Here is an 18,375-nt window from a genome sequence, read left to right on the forward strand (position 1 = left end):
AATTAATAATTTAAGTATAATATTAAAACAATGTCATTATTAAACGTATTGTTTCGAAAATATTTTTTAAGGGGGCTGTTAAACAAGTTAAAATGAGAGACCCAAAATAATTATAATCCCAATATCAGAAACGTCACCTTGTTTTAAGAGAAATTTGTTTCGTCTTTGTATAATAATTATTTATGGGACACATCTTTTTCTTGCCGCGGGATCTTGTATATCAGATTTTATTTATTTATCCCGTGGGACGTTTATTTTAAGACGGAAATGATTTTCGTCTTTTCATAATAATTATATGGGACTTTTATTTTTCTCGTCTCTCGCGACGTTTATTTCAAGACGGAAATTATTTAAGTCCCACTTTTTCTCTTAATAGAATTGTAATACTTTACAGTCGATTTCATGAATTTCTGACATCTGGCAACCCTTTTCAAAAAAACTAAAACCACATAAAAGCAAAGATCTTTAATTTAACATCTAATTTTTTAACATCGAATGAACGATGCAGATTTGATGACATGAACTATCGTGGCGATAAATATTTAACGCGTTAAATCTCCGAACTCAATTAAGAAGTTTCATTTCATTAAAAGACCCATATAATTATTAAAGAGAAAATCATTTCCGTCTGGAAATAAACGTCCCGAGAAACGAAAAAAATTAAAAAGTCCCATATAATTATTATTAGTAGTAGACGAAAATAATTTCCATCGTAGAATAATGGTGTTCAGAAAGTCCACTTTATAAAAAAAGGAATCATATCGGCCAAATGTCCATTTTATGGTTATCTAAACAAGCGATAATAGGACCTCAGTCTGCAAGGTCAAGAGACCACAAAAAAAATGCAATTTATCAAGCTGGCATATTGGAGGGTCGTTGAATACCAATAAACTTTGGTTCCAAATCAAATTTGACTGCTTTTTCGCCAGACAAGTGACTGTATATTATGTAAGACGTAGAAACAAGTTGTTGCAGCACAAAGATAAAAAGGAGGAAGCCTGCCTTGATAATCAGAAAAATGTTTAGTCAAAAATGCATTTTTACCAAGAAAAAACATTAGATTGGTATTATTTTAAATCGGGCATTTACAAGTTCTTCTCAAACAGTCACACTATTCCATCAAAATTTAGTACAATTAAACGTTTTTAGCCGGAATATTGGTTCAGGTGCTGTGAAAATGCATCAAAGACGTGTAAATTTAATGATATAGGGCCGTGTTACGCCTTAGGGAGCAAGAACTGTGGTAAAAAGAAAAGTGACAATAAATGAGTATTTTTCTGAGGATATTTTTCGCAGACTTTTATCAATTTTAACAGGACAATGATCAGAAACATTCTCCGAAACTGGGGACAAATAGGTATAAATCCCAAGTTTTTATAAACATGGAGTGACCTGCGTAATGCCCAGATTTGAGTCCAATAGAAAACTTATGGAAGTTTTTGAAAATACCACTGGTCAATTGCGGAAATTCACCCAATCGCATGCAAGACTTTGGGCATGGCGTTGAGGAAAATCGGTACGCAATCTCAACAGATTTCATCTAAAAACTGTGCGTGTCCCAAGATGAACATAAAAGCTAAAATATTCAAATTGGTTATGGCTAATTTATTAAAAGTCAAGCAATAGCAAAATTAGCTATCGAGTGCAAATCTGGAACAATCTAGTTTTTTTGTAATTTTCTTCTTTATCTGCTTGTATCAATTATTGTTTTTATGGCCTTCTGATTAAATAAACATTGGAAATGTGAGATCTTAATTTAGATTACAAAAAGGTCTTCGTATATTGCGGATATATCGCAAGAAAATTCACATTATATCTTACTGTACCAGTTTTGCTCCTCAGTGTTTAACAAATGACGATGAGCAATAAATTGAATACAGAAACAGTAACAAGTATTTTTAAAGCAAGTATTTTAAACCCTACAAAATGAAACAAAAGAAAAAATAGACAAAACTTGTTAACATGTAGCGTTCCTAATTATTTTTTCGCCACTGTGTGTTCGTATATACATTCATTAATGTTAAAAAAATTAGAAATTTGTAAGTAAGACACGTGCCCTTTTTTCGCTTGCATATCTAGATATGTTTACCATTTGACAAAAATTTGGCGTATATGGGCAAATCTAAAAAATAGGTACACCTCAAAAAAAATCTTTAATTTTTAAATTTGTGAGCACACCTATATTTTATATATCATTTTATTNCACATATACGTAGTTTAGTGAAAAAAATAACATTGTGGAAGGATTGTAGGCTATACAAAAACACTACATACAATTGCATCTGTCTGCACCCTAATATGTATGTATATATAGGGATGTACCTACCCTGCAGAAAATCTGACTAGCTCAGAACTAGCGGAGAACTAGACCTGTTGACGACAGTACTAGTTCTAGCTCAATACCCAAGAAGCAATGCCTTCAACTGTCCAGTTTGTCCCGGCGATGTCATTGGCGGTGACAATTGTCGCCCAATGCATTGCTTCGCAACTAGTGCTTAACCAGTTCCTTCTAAATTTTACTGCAGGGTACATATGTATATTTATACACACACACTATGTACATGCATTAAGTATGTACCTACAATGTTATGTTATGCACCACGGTGTTATCATATTTCCTTACCACGAGTATATTTGTTTCTGTTGTCATTTTAAAAGAGATAACGACAGAAAGATAAATCAGAAGATAAGCATTTTAAACGTTAGCGTACGTACATAGTATGTATATAATTTGGTATGTATGTATGTATGTACATATATCTCGTGCTTTTCAGTTGGATGTACTACATACATTGTATATGATATTTATTAGCGTAAGCAATGAGAATAAAAAAGAAAAGCATAAGATAATGAAAACTTAAGTGCTAAGTGCTATAAGAATAGGGCTCACTTGAAAGAGTGAGAGAGGCTAAAGAATCACTACAGGATCACTGGATAGTTCAGTTGTTGACATAGAGACTCGACCGATACTCTCTTCACACTATTGTTGATGTTATTGTTTTTGTTGTTGAATACATATGAGCGCTTCAAGTATACTAAGTGGGAAAAATCCACACAACCACGATCGAACAATAGTATGTACATATGTACATATATACTTGCATACTTTCATGCCTATATGTATACAATGGTAAATAGATACCTACATATGTATGTTCAATATGCACTAGTTGGTCAGTCGTTTCTAAAATTAAGCGCACTTTACTTTTTTTAATTTTATTTTTTTTTGCAAATTGAGAACAGCTCGTCACGTTGGTTATGCGGTAAAGCTTAAATAACACATATACACACATACACACATGGTCATCCATTGCATGTATAACTAACTAGAAATATCATCATGACTGCATTGAAAATGAAATTATAAAAATGAGTAGATTTTGAAAAAAGCGTAGCTTCGACAGTAGATTGCACAAACGTGTATACTATAGTCGCTGAAACAAGTACATACACAACCATTATTTTTTTTATGTTTTTGTCTTTGCTCGTGCACCGTCCAGCTGTGTGTAATAGGTAGACATACTCAGCTTGGCTGGAATGGTAACCCAATAAGCTATTCCAATGGCTATTCTGTTTTCTTTGTTAGTCTTTGTGTTGCTCAAAAGCCTACCGCATTTTGCAATTTTAATAATAATAATTTTTTTTTTTTTATAAAGAATGCGCTTATTTTAATCTTCAATTTCCATAGTGTGAACTTAAATTGCCCTTCAGTTGGATTTGCGAATCCTCTATCTCCTCAATTGTTTTAAAATACATTTCGCTTGTGACTTGAATCAGAAAAAAATTACAAGTGGTCATCCACAGACGTATACAGAGGACCAATTTTTTTTATAGCTAAATAGCCGCTTTTAGCATCAATTATTTCTCTAAAAATTTCGATTTTTGTGACAAAAATTCTCCCTCAAATGCTTCTGCAATAATAGTTCCTATTTACTGTTTGCTCTTGAAGAAAGGTGACCTTATCAAATAAAATGGTCAACAAAAGGTAAAGTTTTGGTCGTGGTCTTTTGCTTTGTCCTACCTGAAACGCGCCATTTTGTTATTTGCTGAATACACTATAGGGAAAATCTCAAGTTTTGGACTTCATTTTGGGTCTTAGGTTATATACCTGTATGCCGATTTTTTAGATAGAAGGCATGTTCTTTTACAAAAAATCAAGCCACTAACGAAGAGAATCGATTAATAAATAAATAAGTTAATAGTAAAAACAAATATTTTTAAAGCAAGCTTTCTAAATATGAACTGGTTTACCAAATATATCGACTCGTACGCCATCTATTGACAACATTTTTAGTAGACTTATTTATTATAACTAAGTACAAGTTTTAAGTAGCTAGGAATTGAATGTTGATTTTTGGAAATTTTTTTTTTCACAGTCTTCCATACAATTTTTTTTTTCGAAAATACTTTATATGGAAAAAATGCAAAACACCTCCAACAAAAAAATCTCAAAAATCAATGCGATTTTTGACTAGCTCCGAACTTGCATTTTAATGGGCTGCAAAACTGCATACTCAAAAAAAAATCTGATTAAAAAGTTAAAAATTTTGATGAAAATTTGCTGAATTTTCGCGAGTTTTGCAGAAAGTTTAGGAATTATATTTTTATATACATATTTTTGTTGTTGAATGAACCATATTTTTGTACAAAATTGACGGAAAAATATTAGAATAAAAATTGTTGCATATATTGTGAAAAATTTGCTGTGTCAATACTTGGTTCCGGCAGTGTACATACAGAGAAAGTTGAATAAAAGCTTGTAAACAAGTTAAGGGTACTCATTTAACAGCGCAAAACTCTCGCACACTGGGCAAACTGTGCAATTTTAAACCCTCGCAAATGAAATGTCAAGATTTGTATGGAAAGCCATTTGCACAAAAAGGGAAACTTTGCGCGGCAATTTTGTAGCGCAACTTTGCGCAGTGTGCTGTGCAACCCTCAATCAGCTATTTTGTTTTTTATTTTCATTTTGGTTTGTGCTCAACGCTTTTTCGAAATAACTGCGGTAAGACTTAAATATTTACTCAAATTTGAGTTTGAATTTTTCAAATAATTAAATGTCAGAAATTACATAAAATATAAAATTATCCTCATGAAACACATGGCGCAAAGTTGCCCAATTGCCCAAATATGAAACTTGCGCGTATATATGAGTACCCTTGTTGTGAATGTTGAAATGAAAATGCCAATGATTTTGTGTATGAAATATAAATATGAAATAATGTTACTCATACGCCATGTACGATAATAGTATGGCGTATGAGTAACTAACTTTCGTTCCTGCTCATATTTCATTCACAACTTTTTTTACCCTTTTCACCTCAACTCACCTCTTTCCCTAATCATAGTGCATATCGCTTTACTCCACTGCGAGTGAGGAATAAATGTCGACTACATTCGGAGAGGAGCATCAAGCAAAAAAGTTACTCATACTAATGTCGATACTTTGGCCGGTTAGTTAGCAGTTCCAATGAAAAATTATTGCTACAAATAACCGTTTCGCTTATTATTGTTACTCTGGCAACAACAAGCAAAAACAACAACTGTTGGTACCGCAGTGTGTACCCGAACTAGCACTTGTTGGAAGCATAACGTCCTCCTAGGCCCTACTTGGGAGTTCAAACACACTTAATGTTTTAACACGTGGCACTTTTGGGAAAGCGCAGGTGTCTGGATACTCTTTGTGACTTAATCGAAATTACTTTAAGTTGGTGAGGAAGTGGTTCGGCTTTAAGCAACTCCTCTACTCACATTGCTTCAAGGCAACATTGAACATTTACAGATCCGTCTAGATTGGCGGAAATCCTTTTGGAAGTGTTTTCTGACTCGTGAGAGCTTCTCCCACACTTTGCAAGGCTGAGTTTTAATTTTAAACACTTTTTAATCAGTCGCATGAAAACTTTTGCCTGGCCCGCAATACTTTTCCCAATTTCCCAATAGCTTAGCAGTTTCTGATCATAACATAGTTGTTACACAAAGACTTGTACTTGAGTTAATTAGAAAAGCTGTAGGCCCGACTGTCGTGGGAACGAAAGTTGTTTCTTCATTTCGATTGCTGGAATAAACGCTTACTGGGACACACTGTTGCATACAAGAGAAGCACACAATTGCTTATTATTATGTTATGTATAAACGTATATAGTGTTGTTGTTATGGTGTGGTATCTGTGGCTGTTGATGACTTCTGACTTGCGGCTTGTAGCTCATATTTACACTTGTCTCAATCTAAATTAGGTTCCTCATCGAAGTGAGAGCTTTTCAACATTCTCTTTCGTACGTTTGAGAATTGCAAAATAAAAGGTCGTCAAGAATTAAACAACATTTTCTATCCAACGTTGCGTTGAGTCTTTGTACGATTCTGATGATGAGACTAAACCACAGACACTATAGGTGACTTTGTATAAATATGCGTGTGTCTGGGCGTGTGTGTGTGTGTGTGTGTGTGTGATTAAGTATAGGTATGCGTGCAGGTCCGAGCCACTGCCAAGCTACAGAGCCACAGCCGCAGCGGTATGAGAACAAGTCTAAATTGAATAGACCTCTCAGTATCATGGCGACGTTTAAAGCCTTCGTATTATAATAAAATTTTCGTTGTTGAAGCGTTGGACGGTTTGGTGCTGCGCGTACAATTTATAATAAATATATATCTATGCAGGTATATATGTATTAATGTACATATATGCCTATATTACAGATATGTATGTGTAATTAAATCTATACATATGTATATGGTCATGTAACGTGTAATTGTGCTAAGCATAGATTATATATTAAAAAATTTAATCAACAAGTGTTGCTGCAAGCTCTGTACCGTACTTGAAAATTAATAGAATTTTATAATAAAATTCGCTTAACGCTTCAAAGCATGGAACGCAGCAAACTTTGTGAAAATTAAATTGATTTGAATGAATGGAGAATAAAGAAAGAAATGTGTGCATAAAAGTTACACCTATACGCGCATATAACATTAGTCATAAGTTGAATTGGTATACAAAAAGAGCTTCGGTGAACACTAAGTGACTTCAAGTTTCTTTAATTTTTTTACGGGTTTGATGATGGTTTTTTTCTGAGTGCAATCAGTGTGTCTAATGTGTTTTAATAAAAATCTTGATTAAATTACTTTACGTAATATAAGCATGCATACCATGTAGTATGTACATATGTACATACATACATACATACATAGACACTACGTACATAACATACATATAAGCGAGTACATTAAAAATTTATCAAGTGTGAATAAGTGCGATTCTCCTTTTTTTCGAAACTATTCACTATACTCATTGCTTAGTTGCGAAAGTGAAATAATGCCTGCCTAATGCTCAATACAAAGATACATTTGCAGGCTACATTAAAAGCGTAAAAGTGTAAACGCGTTGTGAAAAATGGTGCATAAGAATCCGCTCTAATCTACAAGTGTGTTGAGTGCGATGTGAAAACGGTGGTATAAATAGACAGTAAAAAAGCAAAAGTCGCTAGTTAAAAAAGCTCCTACAAATAATGTTGCTCCTCGTCTTTTTTTGTATTTCTTTTCTTTTTTTTTTAACTAGAAGACAGTTTACTGGCTGCCGAGGGCTAGACTAAACTACGCTTGTACCGCTGGTCGTCGCTAAGCACAGTGGCGTGCATGCGTGTGTACATGGATACAATGCATAGTAAATACAGACGGTCATACACATAAAAGTAGATATATGTATAGTGTAGTGCACAGCTGACGTAATGTTGAAATACGAAACTAAAGCCGGAGATCAAAAAATTGCGATAGTCGCTTATTAGCTAGTTTCTATATAATTTATCCTTCTTCAATTCGATTTGAAATTGAATGACTATGGCAGATACGAAAAGTATTTTTTTTGTTTGTTTTAAAATAACGTTTGAGCTTTTAATTAAGCAGAGAATTGTTATTTTTTCACTTTAGTGTTCAGCCACAGCGTCAATCGCGTAACGTAAATAATATGATAGCTTTTTGCTATAGCCAGAAGCGGGTAAGCTTTTGCCGCTGTATATTGTCATTGTTTAGCGATATTTTGTTGGTTTGCTGTCTTTAATCTACAGTCTTTCGAGCTTTTTGCTTACCTACATACATGCGCACATGCATACTTACCTATGCACGTCAAAATTATGAAACATGTGTGTTGTTTGGGTGTCTCAGTCACGTCGATGATCAACAAACCACCCAAACACTTGTACATTTTTTCTTGCACTGGTATGAAAGAAACACTCGGCAGTGTATACATATTTCATGCGACGCAGTTGATTTAAGCTGATTTAGCTAAAAGCCGAGCTCAATCAAACGTATGAAGTATGCAGTACATACCGGGCAGCAGCAGTGGGAGAGTGGCCTATCGGCCGGCCCTTTTAAAATGTAACGAATAAAAATGTCACAGGTATACCGCAGTAAGTCAAGAGAGCGAAAAAATCCAGCATTAAAGATGGAGTTCCAAGTACAGCGAATGAATCAATGGAGGAGAAGAAGAAATGAAACATGGTTATTGAAAGAAACCAAACAAGCGTAGATGGATGTACGTAAAGTGGAGAACGATGTGTTGTGAGTTTCGGCAGCTTTAGTTATCTTTAATTTTACATTGGCGCTTGCTAGGTTGAAAATGTTTCGCAAGATAAAACACGCAACATCTATAGTGTGAATATAAATAAGTCAGAAAAATTTCCATAGCTTATACGGATATTCAAACATAGTAATTCAGCATGAAACACTTTAATGCAAAAATTATTTTCCGCCTGTGAGCTTGAGAGTTTTGTAAAATTACAAACGAACAAACTAATTTCAGCATAACTTCCAAATATGTATTGCAATTCGCAATAGTTAACATCAATTCGCTATGTAGTACAGCGTAACAATTCTAAAAAAACAACTAATTACAGCCTGTGCGTACGCGACGTATGAGTGTATAAAAATACAGCTCAATTAATTCGCATCAAAACTTACTAAAACAAAACTTTATTAACAATCAGTATATGTAAGCAACTTTTTGGTTCTATATTTTCATACTAGTCAAAGTACTCGTAATTCATCGACGACCAGCTTAGTGATTTTTATACCAAAAATATATACCCATATATGTATATAGAAATACGTTATAAAAACTTATCACAATGTTCAAAAATAAATGTTTGTCTGCTAAACAAAAATAAAGAAAAAAGTGCATAATCAGGTCTTACTTTTGCCAACAATATGTGCAAAGTGGAACTGGGGCGAGAGGTATATGTTAAAGTTGTAATATATAATATAAAACAAGTTATGGGCCAATTATCCAGCCATCACGACAAAAGGAACAATGAGAACCGCTTGTCGACCGCCACACACTTCAGCAATCGCAGCCACTCCATACGGAAGTCAAAGGTGCATAACAACAGCCATTCAACACTGGAACCACCAGCACTCTCCGCTGCTGTCACCGGCACGGAGGAGTCATCACTGCTACGTGTTGTTGACAACCCACGCGTTAAAGGTCTCGCCAATGGACGGCCAGTCACGATCAGTGAGATCGGCAAGCGTATCGAACTAAATACCAGTGATATTTTCGATAATAAAGACAACGATACGAGTAGTGTTGGTGGCGGCTGTGGCATTGGCATTGGCATTAGCGTTAGCGGTGTTACCGACGATGGTGACGATACATGGTCCAACACGACTAGTAACTTGCAAATGTCCAAGTTGACGACGGCGACGGCAACATCAGCCACACCAACAGCTACTACACCCCTTCCATCAGCGGATAATATTACAGATGCCGCGACCGCAACCAAGAAGACGACAACGACGACAGAGTATTTAACCATTGGCGATAGATATCACAAAACAAATAATTGCTACTATCGCAGTCCCAATGGAAATTTCCATAAACTGCCGTCAGATTCCTACCATAAGATGACTGATGGGTGTTATGTACGTACAGCAGATGGCACATTTCGTCGTCTAGAGCCGCCGAGCAGCGTCACAAATGGTGGTGGCGGTTCAAACGCTGGAAAATTGCATCAGCGCGGTGATGCTAGCGGCAGTTCAACACGTCTAAAAAATCATATGCTCAGATTTTTGAAACGTTCCAAAAGTCATACACCCGCAACCATGAAGGAATTGGAGAAGGAGCGGGGGAAGGAGAAAGATTTGAAGGCGAATCGCGGTCGAAAAGCGCGCTTTCCATCAACCATACAAGAAAATTGTCCCACATTGCCGGTGGGGGGAGGCAAGACACCCAGTGGTAGCATAGCGGCCGGTAGTCGTAATAATAAAGTTGTTGTTACAATGATGGAAGGTGGTGGTTTGCCGATAATAGCGACCAGCAAAGCGGAACGTTCAAGAAATAAAGATTCTGCGGCTGATGGATCGCGCAGTGGTCGATCAAGGGTACGTACTAATGTGTATATGAGTGCGAATATTATGTGAATGTGTGTATGTATGCATGAGTGCGATTGTATTTACAAAAATTTCAATACCATTTAAATATAAAGCAGTTGCAGTGCCGGGTTTTGGTGGTAGTACAGTATTTTCTATATACTATATTGTATATCTGACAATATCTTTTGGTTAAATTTGAGTATTTCCCATTGTAGTGCAATTTTCAGCGTACTTTGGTCAAACGTTTTGTTTTTTTTGCTTCAGTTCATGACTTTTCGGATCTCTACGTTTTCGAAATTCTGCGCCGTTTTGTTCGAATTGTTTTCATATCTAAATGGGAAATGTGCTCCATTCTGCAGTAGCGTGTGCAGACCTTTATCGTAATGGTAGTTAGGTTTTTAATTCAATTATTTCTATTTAAACAAAGTTTGGAACTTGCCCAGGAGTGAGCTCTACTTTTGTTCTGAACGTTTTTCGGTTTTGCTGCTATATTGTAATTTTATGAAATGAAATTCACAAATGCGTAATAAACATCATCGTTGAAATGCAAAAAGTCATATCTAATAAAGAATTCTAAATTCACTGTTTGATTTATATGTTGGATATCATCGAATTACAACTCCCCACATCATTTTATAAAAAATAAAATAAAATATTAGTCACGTCTTTTTCTCATTTACGATGTTGTTACGTCTTTTTGCATTTCAGGTGATATGAATTTCTTAACCATGTGAAAATTAAAAATTACATATATTAGGGTGAAAAAGTTTACTAAATTGTTGTACATTTTCTCAAAAGTTGGCATCACCAATGGTTAGTTACTACACTAAGAGCACGAAACTTTCAAAATATTTGAAAAATGATAAATCAACGTTTTGACATTTCTCTTATTGAGGTTATGAAGGTTAGGGAGACGAAGCTAGAATGGTAAAATCGCCTTGAAATTGTGGCTCATATCAATAGTCTCAAAAATATACACTAGGCGACAAATGAAAATGTATACCTTGTTCTAATATAATATTCACAATTATTTGTATGAAAAATTGTGTGCATTAATTATTTATGAAAATGTAGTCCATTATATAATATAAACCATATGAATCAAAGTTTCATTTTTTATATAAAATTCACAAAAATTGTAAAAATATTCATCAAAATTTTCCGTTTCTTATTCAGAATTGCTAGAAAGTTTTCGAGTATGCAGTCTCAAAAATCAACTAGATTTTTTTGCCGGTTGAAACTTGCACTTCATTAGACTAAAATTGAATGGTCTACAAAACTGCATACTCGAAAATTTTCTAGAAATTCTGAACAAAAAGTTCACAATTTTTATGAAAATTGTTTGAATTTTTTGATTTTTATGGTTTATATTATAGAATGAACTATATTTTCATAAATGATTAATGCAAACAATTTTATAAACAACATTGTCATTAAAATGTTGGCTAATTAAGCGGAATGCTGGTAAAAGTTTGAATATAGGTTGGATGTTATTCCAAGTATTTATCGTTACTTGTAATTATTTGTTAATCGGTCGTCAGCCGTTTTGATAGTTTTATAAATGTATTGACCTTAGTACTTACGCGGTGAGTTAAGACCATATATATGTACATATTTAATTCAAATTTTCATGCCGTAGAATCTGTAGCAAAACTTTCAGATTTATATACATATTTAGAAGATTTCAGATAAAAGTTATGTGTACATATATTATAATGGTAAATATTTATCGGTAACTTAGGATTTCTGTGCCATCTATTCGATTGGTACGTCTTTAAGTTTCTGAACGGCAAAATATATACGGTGGTGGTGACGAATTTAGCACACCTACATACATATTTTACAATATTCACAATATTTTTTCGTAATTGTTCTTAAGTATAGCTGACTATAACATCAACCATACAAGGCATGGTTTAAGACTTGTGCAGGGTTCCCAAAAATTCAACAAATTAAAAAAAAGGTGTATTTATAGTCAGCTACATTCATTTTTATAAAAATTTACAAAGAAATGTAGCAAGTAAAATTTTGTGCAAATTACAAAACTCTTAACAATTTTTATTGAGCTTGAGGCCTTTTTTAATGGAAAAATTGTGTGGAAAACAACAATATTACAGATTACAAAATTCCAAATTCGTGACCACCCCTGTATATATTTTTATAAATTTTGCTTCTCTAACTATAGGTAGTGGATTTTTTCACTCTTCCTGCACAAAATGCAACTATAAATTTTAACACAAAAATAAGCAGTCTCGACTTGTATGTATTGTAGCCGTATTTTACTTTTCTCAGTTAGTTATTGTATGATTGTTCTGCAAAATTTTAAATCTACATACTTTCTTTTTCTCTAAATTTTGATACTAGTTTTACATGCGTTGGGATTAATGTTAGTGCCAATCTGATATTATTTTCTAAATCTCTCTGTCTGTTTGTGATTGTTGAATAAAATTGGAAACTGATGAAATTTTACAAAGAAATATTGCACACTCCAAAATTTTGTTGTAAACAATGGCCAAACAAGCGGTGGAATACAATACGCTATTAACTGATAGATATGAGGTAAAGATGTCTTGCCAGAAGGGAAAAACAAATTACGGATCGTTTCGAATCATAATAATACTTTATAGTAGGAGAGCCCAACAAGGCATTTGGGGATTTACTCGAGCGCGTCACATTAACAAAAGGGGGATATCCTGTAGTCTGTTGAGTACCTCTACCAAATCTAGGCCATAGGCTGTGCAGAGCGGCGCGCATAGGGCAGCTGATCCGAATAGTAAAAAAAATTGATAGTTGGATTTACTCGAGCGCGTCAGATTAAAGAATGGTAGGTTAATTATATGCTAAAAATTGTGCACTTGAATAATCTGACGATCGTCAAATCGCGGTCAAACCCTAGGTTACGTCGCACTCTCACTCACTCTCTATATAACAGTTAAAGCCTCATGAAAATCCATTCAGTAGTTCCGGAAATTAGTAAGTTCAAACATACAAACAATCTACAGTTTTATTACAGTATAGAATAGAATATGGATAGATAGATAAAGGCGATTTATTTGACACAAGTTAAAAGAAACAAGGACAGCATGTCTGTTTGTGTATGAATTCATTTGTCAGTGCTCCCAAACTGTGCGGCCAAATTATCAGTAAAACAAAACAAACGGAACGGATGATAAATTGAAACAGATCTATATCAGGATCATATCGTTGTTTTATGCTGATCCCAATTCTTGCCTTGGCTTCAGTTCATCAAGGTTATTCAGTGAAATCACTGGAGACATTTATCAGAAATGTGTAAACGAGTTTCCATAAAAATTTTGACAGTTAATTTATAAAGTTTACACAATTATAAGTTTATACGATTTATAAGGTTTGATGAATACCCTTAATATTCTTTGCTTATCCTGTAAAAAAAAAAAAATTTGGTTAGGGCCTTTGTGAATTAAGGTAACGATATGTAGATATGTATGCCTGTAATTTTGAACTTTGCTCGAATAGATATCTATATATATATATAATAATTTTTGTGCAGCTTAAAAGATCTGTAAAGTTCGGTAATTGTGTGCTATCAGCTGTCTCGATGAAGTCAATTGGCTCCCTGGGAGCCGCGATTTCCCGCCCTTAGACTTTTTTGTGCCATGCCGTGTAGGACCGATATAATGCGAACAATCTATTAACGATTCAGGCCTTTAAGGCATATGTCAGGCATTTCTTACGATAGAACCAGAGACCATCAACAAGGTCTTGGAGAACTGGGTTAACAGGATGCGCTACTGCGAAGACAGGCACATGATGAAGTCGGGTTCCATAACTAATGGGAATATATGTTCTTACGAATAAACCCATAATATACCGAAAAAATTAGTTTGAGTTAATTTTTATAAATACATAACTTTTTTGTCATGGTCAGCAGATCTTTAATATGAAGGTCATCAGATCAGCACCGTCATTCTAAATGTGCATTAAGGTTTTATTTTTTGAAGTTACGACCTTGTTTAGCGATGCACGCACGGTGGTTTGAATTTTGAGGAAATGATTTGATACCTCTCTTCGTTCAGAAAGGGATGGACGAATTTACTTGAAACATTTTCAATATTTATTAAGGTTTGTGAATTGTGTCGCCATCTGTTTAAAATACTGAACTCAATTTTGGCGTCTTAACGCCATGCGGGTTCACTAGTCTATTATATCTGCCTTGTATGCTCCAACTACAAAACGTGACTCATCAGTACCAGATTATTATATTGTACATACATATGTAGTATGTACATACGTTTTTACGAAATTTCGGAAGAAAATCGGTAAACAAATGAAAATAATGCTGTTATGTGAAGAATTTCTTGCAGAAGTTTTTCGGAACTTTCTTTATTTTTCGTACATAAATTTCTTTACGAGTTCGTGTACTTCATATTAGATACTCCTAAAGATTTCGTTAAGATATCGAGAACTTTGGTTTGCAGGGTTATTACATGAGCCATAGGCAATCACTGTAAACGCTTATTTATTTATTTTTTCTGTTCATATGTGTCTTTGGTGATTAGATGAAGCTTATTTATGTTTTATATAACTACATTTTGTAATCAATAATTAATTAGTTTTCTGTCTTATATACATGCTTAAGCACATGTGTTGTCTTATTGCATAAATTTATATGTATGTATATATTAATAAATTTAAATTTTATCAGTCACAGCACATATGTATTTATAACCGCAGATTTTATGCACATTTGCATTTCTAATAATAATGCTGGTAAAATAAGTTATTTAATATACTATTTGTGTACATCACCTTGTTGTGTGTTTTTTTCCTATTGTCTGTAAAAATGTATATGTTTTAGCTGTTGAAGCATATATCTTATGTTCTCATAATAATCAATTTCCTTTGTTTTGTTTCTAGTAGTAATTTAACAAGTGAATCGTAAATTGAAAGCTAATTTTTTGTTGTATTTAATTTCAGATATTTCAGCCACCCACCCTAATTCCTAAACTACTTTAAGCGAATGCAAAAAAAAATTATTTGTTATTTACTACGTGCATATGTTTTTCCTAAATGAAGAAAACAAAATTACTGTATAATTTCGCATGTATGATAGTGCTATCAGTTTTGGTTTTGTGCAACTAATCACTTAAAAAACGCTTAGCTCTGCAAAAAAAAAATGCAAATACCAAATACAAATTGCACCGAATGTTTTATCAATATTTAATTTAATTTGAACAACACAATGGATCTAAAACACTTCAAGCGTCAAGACCAAATAATTCCATGAAATTTGCATTCAAGGCTTTTTTGTCAAATTAAGCGAAGAAACGGCTCGGAAATAAAAACAAAGAGGGTAACTAAAAAAAAGTTAAATTGTAATTGAAAAAATTGTCTTAAAAAAATTCGAACGTGCTTTTTTATACAGAATATGTATGTATATGTATGTATGTACATACATATATAAGTTCGTACCAGAAAAAAACTCGCGGTAAACCTTCGAATCTGAAGTATTTTTGCAATGCAATTTAGATTTTTTTTTTTTGTTTTTGTCTCGAGCAGAAACTTTTTTGTTCCAATGCTCATTTAATTGAATTACCACCCTAATGTAAGTAAATTAAAGCTCACCAAAATCATTAAACTTTTTCTAAAGCACGTTTTTGATTATTTCAGCAGCACAATGTATTTAAAAAAATGATTTACTGTTGAATGTAGGTATCACCGAAAAATGTAAAAGGGCGTGACCTCTAGGTTCGGCAAAAAAAAAATCACTTTAGTATCAAGAAATAAGGTCAGGCCAAAAGTGAAAATAAAAAATTACACTGGAAATGGCACAACTTCCAAAGCGGTTTTACTTCAGACCAAATTTGAGGCAGAGTGACGGAAATTCGTTCCGAAATACATAGTAAAAATGGAAAACTAAGAGTGGCTTAAGTGTTACGTCTTCTTTTCAAGCGTTGCTAAATCTTAGTTTTTTTATTACATAATTCATCACTCACAATTTTTTCGCCAAAAGTGCGGACTGCCTGCAGAATAAGAAGTTCGCGACAAAATTTTTGCGAGCCTTTTTGACCGTTCTACTACTTATTTTGGGACCCTCATAGTAAAGCTTATCGTTGAAATGGTCCAGCCGTTTACTTTTTATATCCATTGTGTTGGCGCATTTACAATACATACTTACGTGCATACATACCTACATATGTACATATGTGTATCTGTAGTTATTGTGTAAAAAGATTAGACGAAGATTCGTTCTTAAAATTATCTTAAAATTATTTGTATAAAAGCATTTAGGTAAATTATTAAAAGCTGACTGCAAAAGCTTTTCAAACCGTTCTAAAAATCGAACTTGTGCCGGTGCAAGAAGCTTTTCGCGAGTACATATATCTGAACTGCGGTTTGGACCGCTTTAACAATGTTTTTTGAGCTTCGTACCACGATTTGGTTGTTTGGAAAAATGGAAAAAACAGCAAAGTCGAAGCGGTAGAAGTTATAACTGCTATTTCGGAGATCACCACATCTCCTCATCAGGCTTCTTTTTCTACATAGACTTCAGCAGGAATCGAACCCGCATCATCAATGTTCAAAGCCAGCAACGCTAACCACTGAGTTATGTACAAATTTGTAGCGACTGCTTAAAGTAGTATGTACTTGTCAATTGCCAGTTTTGCTTTCACTTATTTAGTTTATGTTGTATTTTTATACTTTTGTATTATTATTTTTTATTTATATTTTTTTTTTGGTTTCCTCTTTATATTTAGGGTTTATTTTTAATTTTTTTGCTTTTGCTATTTTTCTTTTTATTTATTTTTCAAACGCTCACAGATACTTCCATATGTTGTGCTTATGTATGTTTGTATGTACGTGTTATGTATATCCCTTAAGGTAAGGTAGTAAGGTAGCTTTTAAGTAAATGGTAAGTTGAACTGAACGCGACACTACGTTTATTTTTAATGTGGTACTTCAAAGTGCAGGTCCTAAAAGTGTTAAAATTTTAAATAAATTATTTTAATCTGAAAATGTTAGCAAATCTTGTGTTGTGAGAAATATATTTGGTTGGCGTAATTAAACTCCTTTCTCACTGCAGTTGAAAAAATATCAAAGTAAAATATAAGATTTATGATTAAATACTACAGAAAAAAATTAATTTCTATTGTCTTTAAAGCAATTGCATATTATAAAATGACCACTCTTCAAAATGGTTCATATAGCACCACCGTGAATGCCAAATATTGATATCTTGTGTTTTTTTAACATGTAGACATTTTTCATTGTTTTTTTATTTTTATTAATATCCGAAACTTTAGTATTGCTTGCCAAACATAGTATTTAACACATTTATTTGCATACGCGTGCCATTGGAAGTTTTTTTTTTTGTCAAACCAAACCACATCCACACATTTATTTTGCGTCATGTATTTATATATATATATTTTTTTTTATATTTATATCAGCACTCACGCATATTTTGCCATTGACAGCGGAGAGTAGTTTAAGTGATCATAGTGTGAAATAAACATCTGATGTTTGTTTATATCACAAATTTAGTGTTGCCAGGCAGCAAGAGGTTTCAAAATGTCAGCAACCAGCAAGTTTATTTTTCTTGCTAAATAATTCACGTGTGCACAAAAATTGAAGCAGCATTGGAATATATTTCGGTGTATACATATTTATGTAGAATCAAGCATGTGTGCTAAATACGTCCCACATAAATAAATGAACTGTGCTGCTCTAATTCTTGGACTTTTAGTTCCCTTATAGCTGTGACGGTGACCATTCCATTCTTTATTTCAAAGAACAGAGAGTTTTTGCTGAAAGTGCTGTCCTTTGACTTCATTTATTTTTTCCTTTTTGTAACAATACAAGTTCAAGTACAAGCGTTTTTGGGGAATGTTGCTGAAGTGACAGTCATTGGCCAGATATAAGTCTGGGTCGTTCCGGTTACGTAGACCCGAACGTCGCGGGAACGATATTTTGTGCGCTGATGTGCTATTTCTCCGTCGTTTAGGTCGTTGTACTAATCGAGGCTAATATTCAATA

At 33.7% G+C, this 18,375-nt stretch overlaps 1 protein-coding gene and 2 long non-coding RNA genes across 3 annotated transcripts in view; 2 read left to right on the top strand and 1 right to left on the bottom strand.

Moving 5' to 3' along the window:
• Nucleotides 1-15,515, top strand: part of LOC108360481 (box A-binding factor-like) — a 29,335-nt gene extending 13,820 nt beyond the window's left edge. Inside the window, exon 3 of the mRNA XM_017612770.1 lies at nt 15,316-15,515. Within this exon, the coding sequence (XP_017468259.1) occupies nt 15,316-15,354 (39 nt within the window). The 3' untranslated portion in view covers nt 15,355-15,515. The remainder of the gene's footprint in view (nt 1-15,315) is intronic.
• Nucleotides 1-18,375, bottom strand: part of LOC108360484 (uncharacterized) — a 76,228-nt gene that overhangs the window by 28,696 nt on the left and 29,157 nt on the right. The gene's annotated exons all lie outside the window — the stretch shown is intronic.
• On the top strand, nt 6,375-8,879 carry LOC108360483 (uncharacterized). Its single transcript, XR_001847116.1, has 3 exons — nt 6,375-6,654; nt 6,791-7,418; nt 8,390-8,879. It is a non-coding gene; the product is annotated as an uncharacterized LOC108360483 (long non-coding RNA).

The sequence above is a fragment of the Rhagoletis zephyria genome, unplaced genomic scaffold, assembly GCF_001687245.7.
Source record: "Rhagoletis zephyria isolate East Lansing unplaced genomic scaffold, Rhagoletis_zephyria_1.1 Rzeph_scaffold_00580, whole genome shotgun sequence".
NCBI classification, from domain to species: domain Eukaryota; kingdom Metazoa; phylum Arthropoda; class Insecta; order Diptera; family Tephritidae; genus Rhagoletis; species Rhagoletis zephyria.